Source organism: Chiloscyllium plagiosum, unplaced genomic scaffold (assembly GCF_037043375.1).
Source record: "Chiloscyllium plagiosum isolate Xiang-an unplaced genomic scaffold, Cpla_swu_hap1 HiC_scaffold_5, whole genome shotgun sequence".
In the NCBI taxonomy this organism is placed as follows: Eukaryota; Metazoa; Chordata; class Chondrichthyes; order Orectolobiformes; family Hemiscylliidae; genus Chiloscyllium; species Chiloscyllium plagiosum.
This window is the reverse complement of record NW_028270143.1, coordinates 83,502,470-83,518,660: the sequence shown is the minus strand read 5'-3', so window position 1 is coordinate 83,518,660 and position 16,191 is coordinate 83,502,470. Positions and strand designations below refer to the sequence as shown.

The window sequence follows — 16,191 nt, the reverse complement described above, 5'->3', positions numbered from 1 at the left end:
GCCAACAGTTCTGTTAGAAAGACTTCTATTCACTGCCATAATGAAAGAGACTCTGTTATCCCCACTCTCTGCCTACTGCCAGTCAATCCTATATCCATGCCATTATCTTGCCCCTAACATCATGGGCTCTTACTTTATTTTACAGCCTCCTGTGCACCACCTTGTCAAAGGCCTTCTGGAAATCCAAATAGGTCACATCTACTGTCGCTCCTTTGTTTAATCTGCTCATTACCTCCTCAAAGATTTCTAACAGATTTGTAAGGCATGGCCTCCCCTTGACGAATCCATGTTGTCTCAGACCTATTTTATCATGCATGTCCAAGTACTCTGCAATCGCATCTTTAATAATGTACTTTAAAATGTTACCAATGACCTAAAATTTTACGTCTTCTGCCTCCCTCACTTCTTAAACAGGATGTTACACTAGCTATTTTCCAGTAGTCTGGGATCCTTCTTGAACTCTAGTAATTCCTGAAAGATCACTACCATTGCCTCTACAATCTCCTCAGCTACGTCCTTCAGAACTCTGAGGTGTCCATCCAGGTCCAAGTGATGTATCCACATTCAGACCTTGCACTTCCCTAGCACTTCGCTTTAGAGATGTCCATTACACTCACCTCTGTCCCTGAATCTCTTGAGTTTCTGGCAGATGCTGGTGTCTTCAAGTGTAAAGCAAATTGTCTATTCAGTTCCTCTGGCATTTCTTTGATTACCATTAATACTTCTCCAGCCTCATTTTCCAACAGGTGTCAGTGGGGGAGCACTTTGGGGCCAGCGACCATAATTCAATGAGCTTTAAAACAGTGATGGAAAAGGATAGACCGGATCTAAAAGTTGAAGTTCTAAACTGGCGGAAGGCTAATTTTGATGGTATTAGGCAAGAACTTTCAAAAGCTGATTGGGGGCAGATGTTTGCAGGTAAAGGGACGGCTGGGAAATGGGAAGCCTTCAGAAATGAGATAAGGAGAGTCCAGAGAAAGTATATTCCTGTTAGGGTGAAAGGAAAGGCTGGTAAGTATAGGGAATGCTGGATGACTAAAGAAATTGAGGGTTTGGTTAAGAAAAAGAACAAAGCATATGACAGGTATAGACAGCAAACATCGATTGAATCCTTAGAGTATAAAAGTAGCAGGTGTATACTTAAGAGGGAAATCAGGAGGGCAAAAAGGGGACATGAGATCGCTTTGGCCAATTACAGTTAAGGAGAATCCAAAGGGTTTTTACAAACACATTAAGAACAAAAGGGAGAGAATAGGGCCCCTCAAAGATCAGCAAGGCAACCCATGTGTAGAGCAGCAGGAGATGGGCGAGATACTAACTGAGTATTTTGCATCAGTGTTTACTGCGGAGAAGGACAATGAAGATATAGAATGTGAAAATAGATGGTGACATCTTGAAAAATATCCATATTACAGAGGAGGAAGTGTTGGATGTCTTGAAATGCATAAAAGTGGATAAAACCCCAGGACCTGATCAGGTGTATCCTAGAATTCTGTGGGAAGCTAGAGAAGTGATTGCTGGGCCTCTTGCTGAGATATTTGTATCATCGATAGTCACAGGTGAGGTGCCGGAAGACTGGAGGTTGGCTAACGTGGTGCCACTGTTTAAGAAAGGTGGTAAGGAAAAGCCAGGGAACTATAGACTGGTGAGCCTGACATCAGTGGTGGGCAAGTTGTTGGAAGGAATCCTAAGGGACAGGATTTACATGTATCTGGAAAGGCAAGGACTGATTAGGGATAGTCAACATGGCTTTGTGTGTGGGAAATTGTGTCTCGCAAACTTGATTGAGAGTTCTTTGAAGTAGTAACAAAGAGGATTGATGAGGGCAAACCATGGACCTAGTCTACATGGACTTCAGTAAGGTGTTCAACAAGGTTCCCCATCAAAGACTGGTTAGCAATGTTATATCTTATGGAATACAGGGAGAACTAGCCATTTGGATACAGAACTGGCTCAAATGTAGTAAACAGAGGGTGGTGGTGGAGGGTTGTTTTTCAGACTGGAGGCCAGCTTTTCATCACTTATATAAATGAGTTGGATGTGAACATAAAAAGTCTAGTTAGTAAGTTTGCAGGTGACATCAAAATTGGAGGCATAGTGGACAACGAAGAAGGATACCTCCAGAGTATAATGGGATCTTGATCAGACGGGCCAATGGGCTGAGGACTGGCAGGTAGAGCTCAACTTAGATAAATGTGAGGTGCTACATTTTGGAAAAGCAAACCAGAGCAGGACTTAATCACTTAATGGTAAGGTCTTGGGGAGTGTTTCTGAACAAAGAGACCTTGGAGTGCAGGTTCATAGCTCCTTGAAAGTAGAGTCTCAGACAGATAGGATAGCGAAAAACACATTTGGTATGCTTTCCTTTATTGGTCAGAGTACTGAGTGCAGGGGTTGGGAGGTCATGTTGCAGTTGTACTGGACATTGGTTAGACCACTGTTGGAATATTGCGTGCAATTCTGGTCTTCCTATCGGAAAGATGTTGTGAAATTTGAAAGGGTTCAGAAAAGATTTACAAGGATGTTGCCAGGGTTGAGGATTTGAGCTATAGGGAGAGGCTGAACAGGCTGGGGCTCTTCTCCCTGGAGCATTGGAGGCTGAGGGGTGACCTTATAGAGACTTACAAAATCATGAGGGGCCTGGTTAGGATAAATAGACAAGGTTTTTTCCCTGGGGTTGGGGAGTCCAGAACTAGAGGGCATAGGTTTAGGGTGAGAGGGGAAAGATATAAAAGAGACCTGAGGGGCAACTGTTTTACACAGAGGGCGGTGCGTGTATGGAATGAGCTGCCAGAGGAAGTGGCAAAGGCTGGTACAAAGACAACATTTAAAAGGCATCTGGAGAGATATATGAATAGGAAGGGTTTTGAGGATATGGGCCAAGTGCTGGCAAATGGGACTGAATGAGGTTAGGAGATCTGGTCAGCATGGATGAGTTGGACCAAAGAGTCTGTACATTCTATGACCCTGTAACAGTCCAATGTCAACCCTTGTCTCTCTCTTACCTTTTAGATATCTTAAGAAAAAAATTGCAATTTTCTTTTATATTATTACCTAACTCAATGTCTTATTTCATCTTCTCACCCCTTTTTTTAAAGTTATCCTCTGCTGGTTTTTAAAGGTTCCCAATCCACTGGCTTCCCACTAATCTTCACCACATTACATGCTTTTTCTTTCATCCTGCCCTCTGACTTCCCTTATCAGCTATGGTTGCCTTGTGGTCCCCTTAGTATGTATCTTCTTCATTGGGACGAATTCCTTCTGTGCCTCCTGAATTAACTGCAGAAACTCCAGCCATTGTTGCTGCACCATCTTCCCCTGCTGGACTCTCCTTCCAATCAACCCTGGCCAGCTCCTCCCTCATGTTTTTGTCGTTACCTTTACTCAACTGTAATACTATTTGACGTTGGTATTTTCTCATAGAAAAACTTTTGAAAAAAATCGATTTCTAAATGACTAATTAAATACCATGAACGGTTAAACACTCAATACAAATCCAGGTGGGACACCATTGTCACATGCTGATTGTGTTATACAGTCATACAGCACAGAGACGGACCCGTCAACCCAACTCATCCATGTTGACCCATTTTCCTAAACTGAGCTAGTCCCATTTGCCTGCATTTGGTTCCTATCCCTCTAAATCTCCCTATCCATGTACCTGTCCAAATGTCTTTTCAATGCAATTGTACTCATCTCTGCCATTTCCTCTGGCAGCTTGTTCCGTACATGCACCACCCTCTGTGTGAAGAAGTGATCCCTCAGGTTCCTTTTAAAGTTTGCCCCTCTCACCTTAAACCTATGCCGTCTAGTTTTGGACTCCACCACCCTGTTGAAAGGACTTTGGCTGTTCACCTTATCCATGCCCTCATGATTTTATAAACCTCTATATTTTATAAATCCCACAGCATCCGACACTCTAGAAAAAAATAGTCCCAGCCTATCCAATCTCTCCTTATAACTCAAATCCCCCAATCTTGGTAACATCCTTGTAAATAATTTTTGTACCGTTTCCAGTTTAATAACACCCTTCCTATAGGAGGGCGACCAGAATTGTGTGCAGTGCTCTAAATGTGGCTTTACCAATGTCTTGTACAGGCGTAACAATGACACCCTGTAGTCAATGCTCTGACTCATGAAGGCAGGCATGCCAAATGACTTCTTCATCACCCTGTCTACCTGTGAGCGATGCATCTGCACCCTAGGTTTCTCTGTTCAATAACACTGACCAAGGTCCTCCCATTAACCGTGAAAGTCCTGCCCTGGTTTGTTTTACTAAACTTCAACACCTTATATCGAGTTACATTAAACCCCACCTGCCATTTCTTGGCCCACTGGCTGAGTTGATCAAGATCTTCACCTGTTCATTATCTATATTCTCAGGCTCCCGTTGTTCACCCATTCTCCCAACCCTTTAAAAAGTTTTCCTTCTCTGAGCATCAACTTTAGTTAACCATTGGAGGGAAATTATTTAAAACTATAGAATTGACAGAAATTCTCCAACCAACACTTTAGTCACCTCTTCAAGGGAAAAAAACTCGTACATCAGACATGTCCTGTCTTTTAAACATTTATGCAGGATCCTTGCAGCAAATTGTGAGAAAAATAGTAATGAATTTCAGGAAGACATTGCCATAGGGAATAACAGGGAAGGTGATATTCAATACAGAAAGGTCTTGCATCAAATGCATGGGAAGAGGTTATACTTACAAAATAGCACACGTTTAATGGGGTAGAAGAGGAGATTTGGGTATTGCCAAACCAATCTATTAAGCTGATAAAACCCTACTAAAATATATAGAAACTGGGTTCATAAGTAGAGGCCAAGTATAAAAGCCAGTGAGTCTTAAAAAAACACTGGCCTTCCCCAGTTGAACTCTCCTCTTGTGGAAGGACATGAACTTTTGAAGACAGTATGGAAAAGCTTCACCAGATTTATTCTGGAGGTGAGGGTTATAGTTTTACTGATAGACAGCAAAAGAATCAGATGAAACATCGAGGAAAGCAATTTTTACACAGTTTCAAGTTAGGGATTATTAATGCTTTACCCGATACATGCCAGATCTGACTTTGTTCACAGCCTTTAAAAAGGACTAGATAAATATTTTAAGTTGAAGAAGAATTCTAGGACAATAGGCCTGGGGCCAACTGTGCTGTTCTGCAAATGAGCTGATACAGACTTGATGGGCCAATGACCTTCCTCTTTGCTCTGCTATTTTGTTTTCAGACTTCTTTTTGCAAAGTTTCTAGATAGGATTTGAAGGCCAAGAGAAAACAGGGAGGTGACGGTCTCAAAGCAAAGAGGCTGCAGGAATCTGAATATATGATATAAGCTGTGGACCTACATACTTTTTACGAAACCCACTTCATGCAGAATTTTATTAGTGTAACTTACACTTCTGTTTGACAGAAATAGGTTTATGGAAATACTTCTGAAATAAAACTCACGTTAAATTCAGTGCCTATAAGTAATCAGTTGGAGGACTAATAATAACCATGATAATAGCAATATCGGAGTACCTTAGCTATGATCACCAAGGTATGTAAATATTACAGTGTCCAGACAATAAATATATGTCAAAAAGCCAACTTCATTCTGAGATGGTTGCTTTTCTCTTACTAATTACTGATGCAAAGTTGATCATGTTCTACCTTTTAGTTATGGGGACTGTTATGGACTAGGCCAGACCCCTCAAAACATTTTTAAACAGGTAGCCCAGACTGTAACTTTGCTATTTGTTTAGTTTGGTGTATAGTGGATATTCCCCAAGTAAATTAGCTGGGTCAAATGCCAGGTTTTAAACAAACAAAATTTATTTACAAAATTACGGAATGAAACACAAATTACAGAAAACAGAATACCGGATAACTTATCCTATCCAAACCTGACTTAATGATGCTGTTCCGAAAATACTTGTAAGAGTCCCAAAGCACACATCCCTTAGCACAAACAGTATGAAATGACACAGGCAACTTACAGTTCGAAATCAGAAGGCAGGCAGACAGAGAGAAGGCTGTCAGCTTCCCCCGTGAGTCTGAGGCAACTCACTCCAGAACCGAATTGAAATACACTGGTAGAGAGATGGCCACGCCCTCTTACTCAACTCCCGAACTGAACTGAACTGCAGAGCTACAGAGCTGAACATGCCCCCTTGACTATACCAGTTTTTCAAAAGACCTTTCAAGCTTTTGGTCTGAAGCACTCTCTGTTAGGGTAAACTACAAGGCCCCAATTAACCATTCCAACTTCAGACAAGATGGAGCCTGGCCAATTACTGCCTCCCTGAAGAAAACCTCAAGGGAAAAGAACCCTCATACCAGACCAGCATTGGGACAGGATATAGGAATTCTTAACAATGAATCATACCTCATGACTGAATTTTCACACCGTGATAGTTATGAGAACTCAATTCTTGTAACAAAACACATTTTGAATGGTTGATTATATTTTATATAATGCAAAGCATAACTGCAGGAGAATTAGCAAAGTTTTGGCATGACGGCATTTAGAAAATTCAATATTTTAGCATGGCGGGGGGAGGGGGGAGTGTTAGGGCTTCTGTGCTTGATGTTCCAGGCTAGCTGCATCCCACTCTCTCTTTGTCTCCTCTTCTGTCTTTTTCTTTCTCTTTACCTTCATTTTCTGACTTTCATTGTCCTGGGAACCCAGAGTGTCGTCAGTAGGTCATCAGCAGTGGATTTGGAGCCTGGTGCCCTGGCAGGGCTGCTGTAGGCCCACAGCGGGGACAGATGGGTTGGTGGTTGCTGCAGCGCTCGAAGCTCAGTGGGTCGTTGGAATTTGGTGCAGAGTAATACGAGGCATGGTGAGGACTGGTGCAAGACATGGTGAGGACTGGTGTGGGACACAGTGAGGACTGACGCGAGACTTGGTGAGGACTGGTGCGAGACATGGTGAGGAATGGTGTGGGACACGGTGAGGACTGGTGCGAGATATGGTGAGGACTGGTGCGAGGCATGGTGAGGACTGGTGTGGGACACAGTGAGGACTGGCGCGAGATGTGGTGAGGACTGGTGCGAGGCATGGTGAGGACTGGTGTGGGACACAGTGAGGACTGACGCGAGACTTGGTGAGGACTGGTGCGAGACATGGTGAGGAATGGTGTGGGACACGGTGAGGACTGGTGCGAGATATGGTGAGGACTGGTGCGAGGCATGGTGAGGACTGGTGTGGGACACAGTGAGGACTGGCGCGAGATGTGGTGAGGACTGGTGCGAGGCATGGTGAGGACTGGTGTGGGACACAGTGAGGACTGACGCGAGACTTGGTGAGGACTGGTGCGAGACATGGTGAGGAATGGTGCGAGACACGGTGAGGACTGGTGTGGGACACGGTCAGGACTGGTGCGAGGCACGGTCAGGACTGGTGCGAGGCACGGTCAGGACTGGTGCGAAGCACGGTGAGGACTGATGCGAGACACAGTGAGGACTGGTGCGAGACACGGTCAGGACAGGTGCGAGACACGGTCAGGACTGGTGTGAGGCACAGTCAGGACTGGTGTGAGGCACAGTCAGGACTGGTGCGAGGCACAGTCAGGACTGGTGTGACACAAGGAGAGGACTGGTGCGAGACATGGTGAGGACTGGCGTGAGGCACAGTGAGGACTGGTGTGAGGCACGGTGAGGACTGGTGTGAGGCACGGTGAGGACTGGTGTGAGGCACGGTGAGGACTGGTGTGAGGCACGGTGAGGACTGGTGCGAGGCATGGTGAGGACTGGTGTGAGGCACGGTCAGGACAGGTGCGTGACGTGGCGCGGACTGGAGGTGAGGCACAGTGAGGACTGATGTGAGGCACGGTCAGGACTGGTGTGAGGCACGGTCAGGACTGGTGTGAGACAGGGTGAGGACTGGTGTGAGACACGGTGAGGACTGGTGTGAGACATGGTGAGGATGGGTGGTGAGGCACGGTGTTGTCTGGAGGTGAGGCACAGTGTGGAATGGAGGTGAGGCACGGTGTGGAATGGAGGTGAGGCATGGTATGGAGTGGAGGTGAGGTATGGTGTGGAATGGAGGTGAGGCACGGTGTGGAATGGAGGTGAGACATGGTGTGGAATGGAGGTGAGACATGGTGTGGAATGGAGGTGAGGTACGGTGTGGAATGGACGTGTGGCACGGTGTGGTCTGGAGGTGAGGCACGGTGTGGAATGGAGGTGAGGCCCGGTGTGGAATAGAGGTGAGGCACGGTGTGGAATGGAGGTGAGGCCCGGTGTGGAACGGAGGTGAGGCCCGGTGTGGAATGGAGGTGAGGCCCGGTGTGGAATAGAGGTGAGGCCCGGTGTGGTCTGGAGGTGAGGCCTGGTGTGGAATAGAGGTGAGGCCTGGTGTGGAATGGAGGTGAGGGACAGTGTGGATTGGAGGTGAGGCCCGGTGTGGAATGGAGGTGAGGTGTGGTGTGGAATGGAGGTGTGGCACGGTGTGGAATGGAGGTGAGGTACAGTGTGGAATGGAGGTGAGGAACAGTGTGGAATGGAGGTGAGGCCTGGTGTGGAATGGTGGTGAGGCCCGGTGTGGAATGGAGATGAGGCATGGTGTGGTCTGGAGGTGAGGCACGGTGTAGAATGGAGGTGAGGCCCGATGTGGAATTGTGGTGAGGCCCGGTGTGGACTGGTGGTGAGGTACGGTGTGGACTGGTGGTGAGGTACGGTGTGGAATGGAGGTGCGGCCCTGTGTGGATTGGTGGTGAGGCCCGGTGTGGAATGGATGTGAGGCATGGTGTGGTCTGGAGGTGAGGCACGGTGTAGAATGGAGGTGAGGCCAGTGTGGAATGGTGGTGAGGCCCGGTGCGGAATGGAGGGGAGATTCGTGCCGTCTGCTTGAAGGACTGTAATGCTGACCTTTTTATTTCTTTATTTTTCTAATTTATTCCTCAGCTTCTGTACCTCGATTCCTTTGTGCCTAAATGGCGCTGTACGTTGCAAGTTTTTAAACTTTTCAAAGCACTCATATGATTGCATGTGACAATGAACCTAATTCTAATTCTAATATTGGATGAAACAGAATAAATTGTCAAAAGAAATTGTAAGTTCTACTACCAGCAGACAATGGTCAAGCAATTGAGATTCTCTCAGCATTTCAATGAAACTACAAATAAACTGAGGTGACTCATCTTTTATTTCAGTTTGACAGTAATTGACTCGAGCTATGGCTGATTTAACATCTCTAAAACAAAACCAGCAAGAAGACACACATATTTAAGGAACAGCTGACACTGGTGCTGCTCAGGCCAAATGTATTTAACAGTTCAGACCAACCACAGTGACCTAATCACTGTAAATTCCATGAATCTATACATATAATTTCTCAGAACATCTGAAATTTCAACCATAAACGTTTGATTATTTGTGCGCTGACTATAACTTGAAGGTTGGACAAAAAGGCAGCTGAAAATTTTAAAACAAATTCTGCCAAGTAATTAATGTCGACTGGCACATATTTGATTGACTGGTTCAGCACTATCTGTGCTGCATCATCCTATGTTTGTCATTCTTGATTCCAAGTTAACTGATTGTTATTCATTTCCAGGAATAATTGATCCTATTCTGTCTCTGCTCTCAATGAATCTTAATGATGCTAGAATAATGATATTAGAAAGTACACCTGACAAATATCCAAATTACTGAAACTAAACTTGAAAGTTAATTTTCAAATGTAACTGTTATTCTGAATATAGAATTCTATAGGCTACATTCAAAACTTTATTTCGAAGAAAACTTCTCCTAAAGAACAGATTGAAAGCTCTCAGCTAATGTTTCCTGTGGTACGTGCAGTTTGGAATGAAGCAATTTCACTTACTGGGAATCTGTTGGATCTTGTGGACGACTACAAATGCATCTGACAGCCCCACTTTGACTGGGTGATTGGCTGAGTTTATCTCTGTCACGGGAACAGGAATCTGGAGAATAGAAGAATCAATATAAGTAGGATAAATTCCAACTGGATAGCTTTAAGACTTCAGGCATTTCAAAGCGTAGCTAATTTCTGCAGGATTCGGTTCACTATTTATTGATGACAGGTAATTACATTGGAATAAAACACTCCTAGTGCAATGCAAAATACCTTAAGTCATAAATCTAATTGAGTATTTCAATTGCAGTTACTTTCAGAAAACACTGCCATTGGTAAAGAAAAAATATTACAATGCTGAACTATAACATGCCTATAAATCACATCCTACTTCAGAATCAGCTATGTTCAGCTTTCACTTTTGAGGGAATGATTGATTCTTCTACCTAGAAATAACTACTTTCTGTGAAATAAATGCATTGAAATACTGCTGATAAAATAGGTCTCAAATGGTGATTACTAAAACGGATTAGCCATCTTCAATCCAAAATACGAGTAATAAGCGTTTTTTTTACCTATCTGTATATTCAGTTCTGACAAATATTTATAGACATTGTCTTTTTTTTTGAGATTTGTAATGGAATAAGTGGTGAAGACATGCTAGTTTATTTTGTAAAAATTCATTAGAATCTTGCATTGAATGATTTAAAATATCAAAATGTACAAGCGTGATGTGATATTCTTTCTTGTAGCATTGGACAGGTCTCCTGCTTTTTATTTATTAATTTGTTCCTCCAGGACTTGCCTTGAAAATGGAGAAGAAAATTAATATTTTGACTTTATCACCCCTTGTCATGACTGCCTCAGATATCATAAAGTGTGGAACGTCCTTTATAGACCTCCAATGTCATCGCAAAAGAATGTTCACCATGCGAATAATAGAGCATCTTTGAAATTTAATTTCATTACAGCCAGAATGGGTTGCACAATCTGAGAATTATTTGTGCCCCTGCTCATCCACCCCCATTCTTGAAGACAAATAAGATACAAGCCACAGGGTCAATGACCTCAAACAAAATAAAAACTATAATTTGTTCAAATCTGTCTCAAAATGATTGGCTATCAATGAAAGAATTGCTTCTCCATACTGACCCGACTTTGCCATCTCTTTATGAGGTTAATTAAGTAACCTCCATTTGGAAAACATTGTCTAAAGCACAATCAACATTTATACTTGCAAAGAAATATCATGATTACTATGGAATGTCAAGTAGCTGGAAAGCTTACCTCTTTGTAAGCAAAGACGATCCGTCCATCACTGTGCAGGGTGGCCTGGAAGGTGAAGCTTCCTAAATCATAGTTATCCTGTAGGCGCACATTATCCCACTGTACAACCAGAGCAGTACCTGCACATACAGAAAATGCAAGATAGAACAAGTCAAACCATGTGGGTATGTAGAACCTTCAAGCTAATCCGCTGGGCAGTACTGTTGCCTGGCAAGGAGGCATGCTTTGCAAGAGAAACAACTGATCTGTTGACCATTTTATGCACTTGCAGTATTTCGGATGGTATAAGTTTTTCATTTCTCACACTACAGAAGGAGAGGTCAGTAAATTCACAGTATTCAATTAGCTCAGCTGAAAGCAGTGAAAGATCTCCGCCAGTGGCTCCCCATTCTCCTGCTATAACTTTGTCAGAGATAGCGGCAAAAATGATCATTTACAACATTTCTGAGAGTTTCTGCTAACAGTCCGCTGAAGGTGAGGTGAATGGTGTGAAGAGTCCCTGTGGAAATTGCTAGTAAATATCTGGTAGCAAAGCACCACAAAGTTGTGGAGAAGGAAGGTACAATACCTCTTCCAAAGAACTGCAAGGCAGGATCAAGTACTTCAGACCAATTTGTATGTGCTTCTGTTTGTCCACAATATGAGCAATGATCCTAATCACACACAGCCAATCTGCTTCCACATGTTCTTTCCCTCCTGCTTTTAACCAGTTCCCTGAAATATTCTAAAATATTGACATGGTCAGTGCTTCAATCACTAACTCCTGTACCCTGTGGAGTTTCTTTAATCTGAGGATTTGGACATTGCTGGCAGGGTGGTGCGCCTATTGTCCATCTCTAACTGTCCCTGAAAAGGTGGCCAAGGGTTGTTTCCTGAACCTGGATACCAGTCTGTTTATTGATGGTACTCTCACATTGCTGTCAGGAGGGAGTTCCAATTTGAAAAGCAACCATGATATAGTTCAAGTCAGGATGTTCAGTTATTTGGAGAGAAGCTTTCAGGCAGTGGTATTCCCATGTGCATCTTGATTTTGCCCTTTTCAGTGGTAGAAGTTAAAGGCTTGTCAAGTGTTTTAAAAGAGGCCGTGCTAAGTTGCTGCAGTGTATCCAATATGCTCCCTATAACCACACTGTGCCTGTGCTGAAGGGTGTGAATGGTTGAAGTGGTGGATGGGATCCTGATCTCGTTGGCTGCTTTCCCCTGGATGTTGTCAAACTCCCTGATTGTTGTTGGAATGGCACTCATCCAGGCAAATGGGGAGTATTCTATCACACTCCTGACTTATGTCTTCCAAGATGGATAGGATTTCTGGAGCCAGGGGAAAGCCTCAGCGGCCACATCTCTGGCACTGAGTCTGGCTCAGAAGGGAAGGGGGGAGAATAGGAGAGTGATAGAGATAGGAGATTCAATGGCTAGAGGAACAGATAGGAGATTCTGTGGTCGCAAACGAGACTCCCAGATGGCATGTTGCCTCCCGGGTGCCAGGGTCCAGGATGTCTTGGATTGAGTCCACAGGATTCTTAAGGGGGAGGAAGAGCAGCCAGAAATCGCGGTACATATCGGCACCAATGACATAGTTAGGAAGAGGGAGGAGGACCTGAAAAGAGAGTATAGGGGGTGAGGTTGGAAGCTAAAAGGCAGAACAAGCAGAGTAGTAATCTCAGGATTGCTATTAGTGCCACAGACTAGTAAGGTGAGGAACAGAGAGTGAGTGCAGATAAACACATGGCTACAGGGTTGGTGCAAGAAGGAGGGCTTCAGATATGTTGATCATTGAGATACCTTCTGGGGAAGATGGGACCTGTACAAGAAGGACGGGTTGCACTTGAACTGGAGGGGCACCAATATCCTGGGCGGGAGGATTGCTAGGGGTCTTCGGGAGGGTTTAAACTAGATTGGTGGGGGCCGGAACCTGAGGAAAGGATCAGATGATGGAGTAGGTAGTGAACGGCCAGATACAGCCTGCAGAGAGTCTCTGGGTGACAAACTCAGAGCATGGATCAGTACTTGGGACTATGATGTGGTGGCCATTATGGAGACTTGGCTTTCACAGGGGCAGGAAAGGTTGTTGGATGATCCAGCGTGTAGATGTTTCAAAAGGAATGGTGGCCCTGGTGATGGTGGTGGTGGTGGTGGTTAAAGAGGTGGAGGAGTGGCATTGTTAATCAGGGATACTATCATAACTGCAGAAAGGGAGGTCATCGAGGAGGGTTTATCTACAGAGTCAGTATGGGTGGAAGTCAGAAACAGAAAAGGAATGGTCACTTTATCGGAAGTTTTCAACAGGCCTCCCAAAAGCAACAGAGACATGGAAGAGCAAATTGGGAGGCAGATGCAAGTTGTTGGAGGGAATCCTGAGGGACAGGATGTACATGTATTTGGAAAGTCAAGGACTGATTCGGGATCGTTAACATGGCTTTGTGCGTGGGAAATCATGTCTCACAAACTTGAATGAGTTTTTTGAAGAAGTAACAAAGAGGTTTGATGAGGGCAGAGCGGTAGATGTGATCTATATGAACTTCAGTAAGGCCTTCGACAAGGTTCCCCATGGGAGACTGATTAGCAAGATTAGATCACACAGAATACAGGGAGAACTAGCCATTTGGATACAGAACTGGCTCAAAGGTAGAAGACAGAGGGTGGTGGTGGAGGGTTGTTTTTCAGACTGGAGGCCTGTGACCAGTGGAGTGCCACAAGGATCGGCGCTGGGCCCTCTACTTTTTGTCATTTACGTAAATAATTTGGATGTGAGCATAAGAGGTGCAGTTAGTAAGTTTGCAGTGTCCAGAATTGCAGGTGTCGTGGACAGTGAAGAAGCTTATCTCAGATAAAAACGGGATCTTGATCAGATGGGCCAATAGGCCGAGACGTGGTAGATGGACTTTAATTCAAATAAATGTGAGGTGCTGCTTTTGAGAAAGCAAATCTTAGCAGGACTTATACACTTAATGGTAAGGTCCTAGGGAGTGTTGCTGAACAAAGAGACCTTGGAGTGCAGGTTCATAGCTCCTTGAAAGTGGAGTCACAGGTAGATACGATAGTGAAGAAGGCATTTGGTATGCTTTCCTTTATTGATCAGAGTATTGAGTACAGGAGTTGGGAGGTCACGTACAGGACATTGGTTAGGCCACTGTTGGAATATTGCGTGCAATTCTGGGCTCCTTCTTATCGGACAGATGTTGTGAAACTTGAAAGGGTTCAGAAAAGATTTACAAGGATTTACGAGGATTTGAGCTATAGGTAGAGGCTGAACAGGCTGGGGCTGTTTTCCCTGGAACATCGGAGTCTGAGGGGTGACCTTATAGAGGTTTACAAAATTATGAGGGGCATGGATAGGATGAATAGACAAATTCTTTTCCCTCGGGTGGGGGCGTCCAGAACTCAAGGGCATAGGTTTAGGGTGAGAGGGGAAAGATATAAAAGAGACCTAAGGGGCAACGTTTTCACGCAGAGGGTGGTACGTGTATGGAATGAGCTGCCAGAGGAAGTGGTGGAGGCTGGTACAATTGTAACATTTAAAAGGCATTTGGATGGGTAAATGAATAGGAAGGGTTTGGAGGGATATGGGCTGGGTGGTAGCAGGTGGGACTAGATTGGATTGGGGTATCTGGTCGGCATGGATGGGTTTGACTGAAGAGTCTGTTTCCATGCTGTACATCTCTATGACTCTAAGTAACAGGGTTGTTGTCATGGGTGACTTCAACTTCCCTAACATTGATTGGAACCTCCTTAGTTCAAATAGTTTGGATGGAGCAGTTTTTGTCAGGTCTGTCCAAGAAAGATTTCTGACTCATTGTGTAGGTAGGTCAACTAGAGGGGAGGCCATATTGGCTTTGGTGCTTGGCAATTAACCATGCCAGATGTCAGATCTCCCGATGGGAGTGCATTTCAGTGAGAGATCACAAATTCATGATTTGTATACATACTCATAGTTTACTATACTCATGGAAGGGATAGGTGCAGATGGTATGGGAACGTATTTAACTGGGGCGGGGGAGTTACTGGCAGGAACTGGAGTGCTTAAATTGGGAGCAGATGTTGTCAGGGAAATGCACAACAGAAATGTGGAGGTTGTTTAGGAAGCATCTGCTGATCGTGCTGGACGGGTCTGTCCCACTGAGGCAAGGAAGGGATGGTAGGTTAAAATAACATTGGGTGACAAGGGATGTGGAGCATCTAGTCAAGACCAAGGAAGCTTACTTAAGGTTGAGGAAGGAAATGAGGACTGCAGATGCTGGAGATCAGAGCTGAAAATGTGTTGCTGGAAAAGCGCAGCAGGTCAGGCAGCATCCAAGGAGCAGGAGAATCGACGTTCCGGGCATGAGCCCTTCTTCTTCTCCACACCCCCCACCAACCCAACCTCCACTCCCGGCACCTTCCCCTGCAACCGCAAGAAATGCAAAACTTGTGCCCACACCTCCCCCCTTTATTTCCCTCCAAGGCCCCAAGGGATCCTTCCATATCCACCACAAATTCACCTGCATCTCCATACACATCATTTACTGCATCCGCTGCACCTGATGTGGCCTCCTCTATATTGGGGAGACAGGCCACCTACTTGCGGAATGTTTCAGAGAACACCTCTGGGACACCCGGACCAACCAACCCAACCACCCCGTGGCTCAACACTTCAACTCCCTCTCCCACTCCACCAAGGACATGCAGGTCGTTGGACTCCTTCATCGCCAGATCATAGCAACACGACGGCTGGAGGAAGAGCGCCTCATCTTCCGCCTAGGAATCCTCCAACCACAAGGGATGAAGTCAGATTTCTCCAGTTTCCTCATTTCCCCTCCCCCCACCTTGTCTCAGTCCCATTCCTCGAACTCAGCACCACCTTCCTAACCTGCGATCTTCTTCCTGACCTCTCCGCCCCCACCCTCACTCCAGCCTGTCACCCTCACCTTAATCTCCTTCCACCTATTGCATTTCCAACGCCCCTCCCCCAAGTCCCTCCTCCCTACCTTTTTATCTTCACCTGCCTGGCGCACCTTACTCATTCCTGAAAAAGGGCTCATGCCCGAAATGTCGATTCTCCTGCTCCTTGGATGCTGCCTGACCTGCTGCGCTTTTCCAGCAACACATTTTCAGCTAAGGTTGAG

The 16,191-nt window shown here is 45.0% G+C and overlaps 1 protein-coding gene across 2 annotated transcripts in view; it reads right to left on the bottom strand.

The window, feature by feature from the left end:
- The window catches only part of LOC122550022 (plexin domain-containing protein 2), a 431,455-nt gene that overhangs the window by 130,911 nt on the left and 284,353 nt on the right, over window positions 1-16,191 (bottom strand). For both annotated transcript variants that reach the window (XM_043690425.2, XM_087987374.1), the window contains 2 exons: window positions 11,090-11,208; window positions 9,812-9,911 (listed from right to left, as the gene is read on the bottom strand). In XM_043690425.2, coding sequence (XP_043546360.1) covers window positions 9,812-9,911; window positions 11,090-11,208 — 219 coding nt within the window. The remainder of the gene's footprint in view (window positions 1-9,811; window positions 9,912-11,089; window positions 11,209-16,191) is intronic.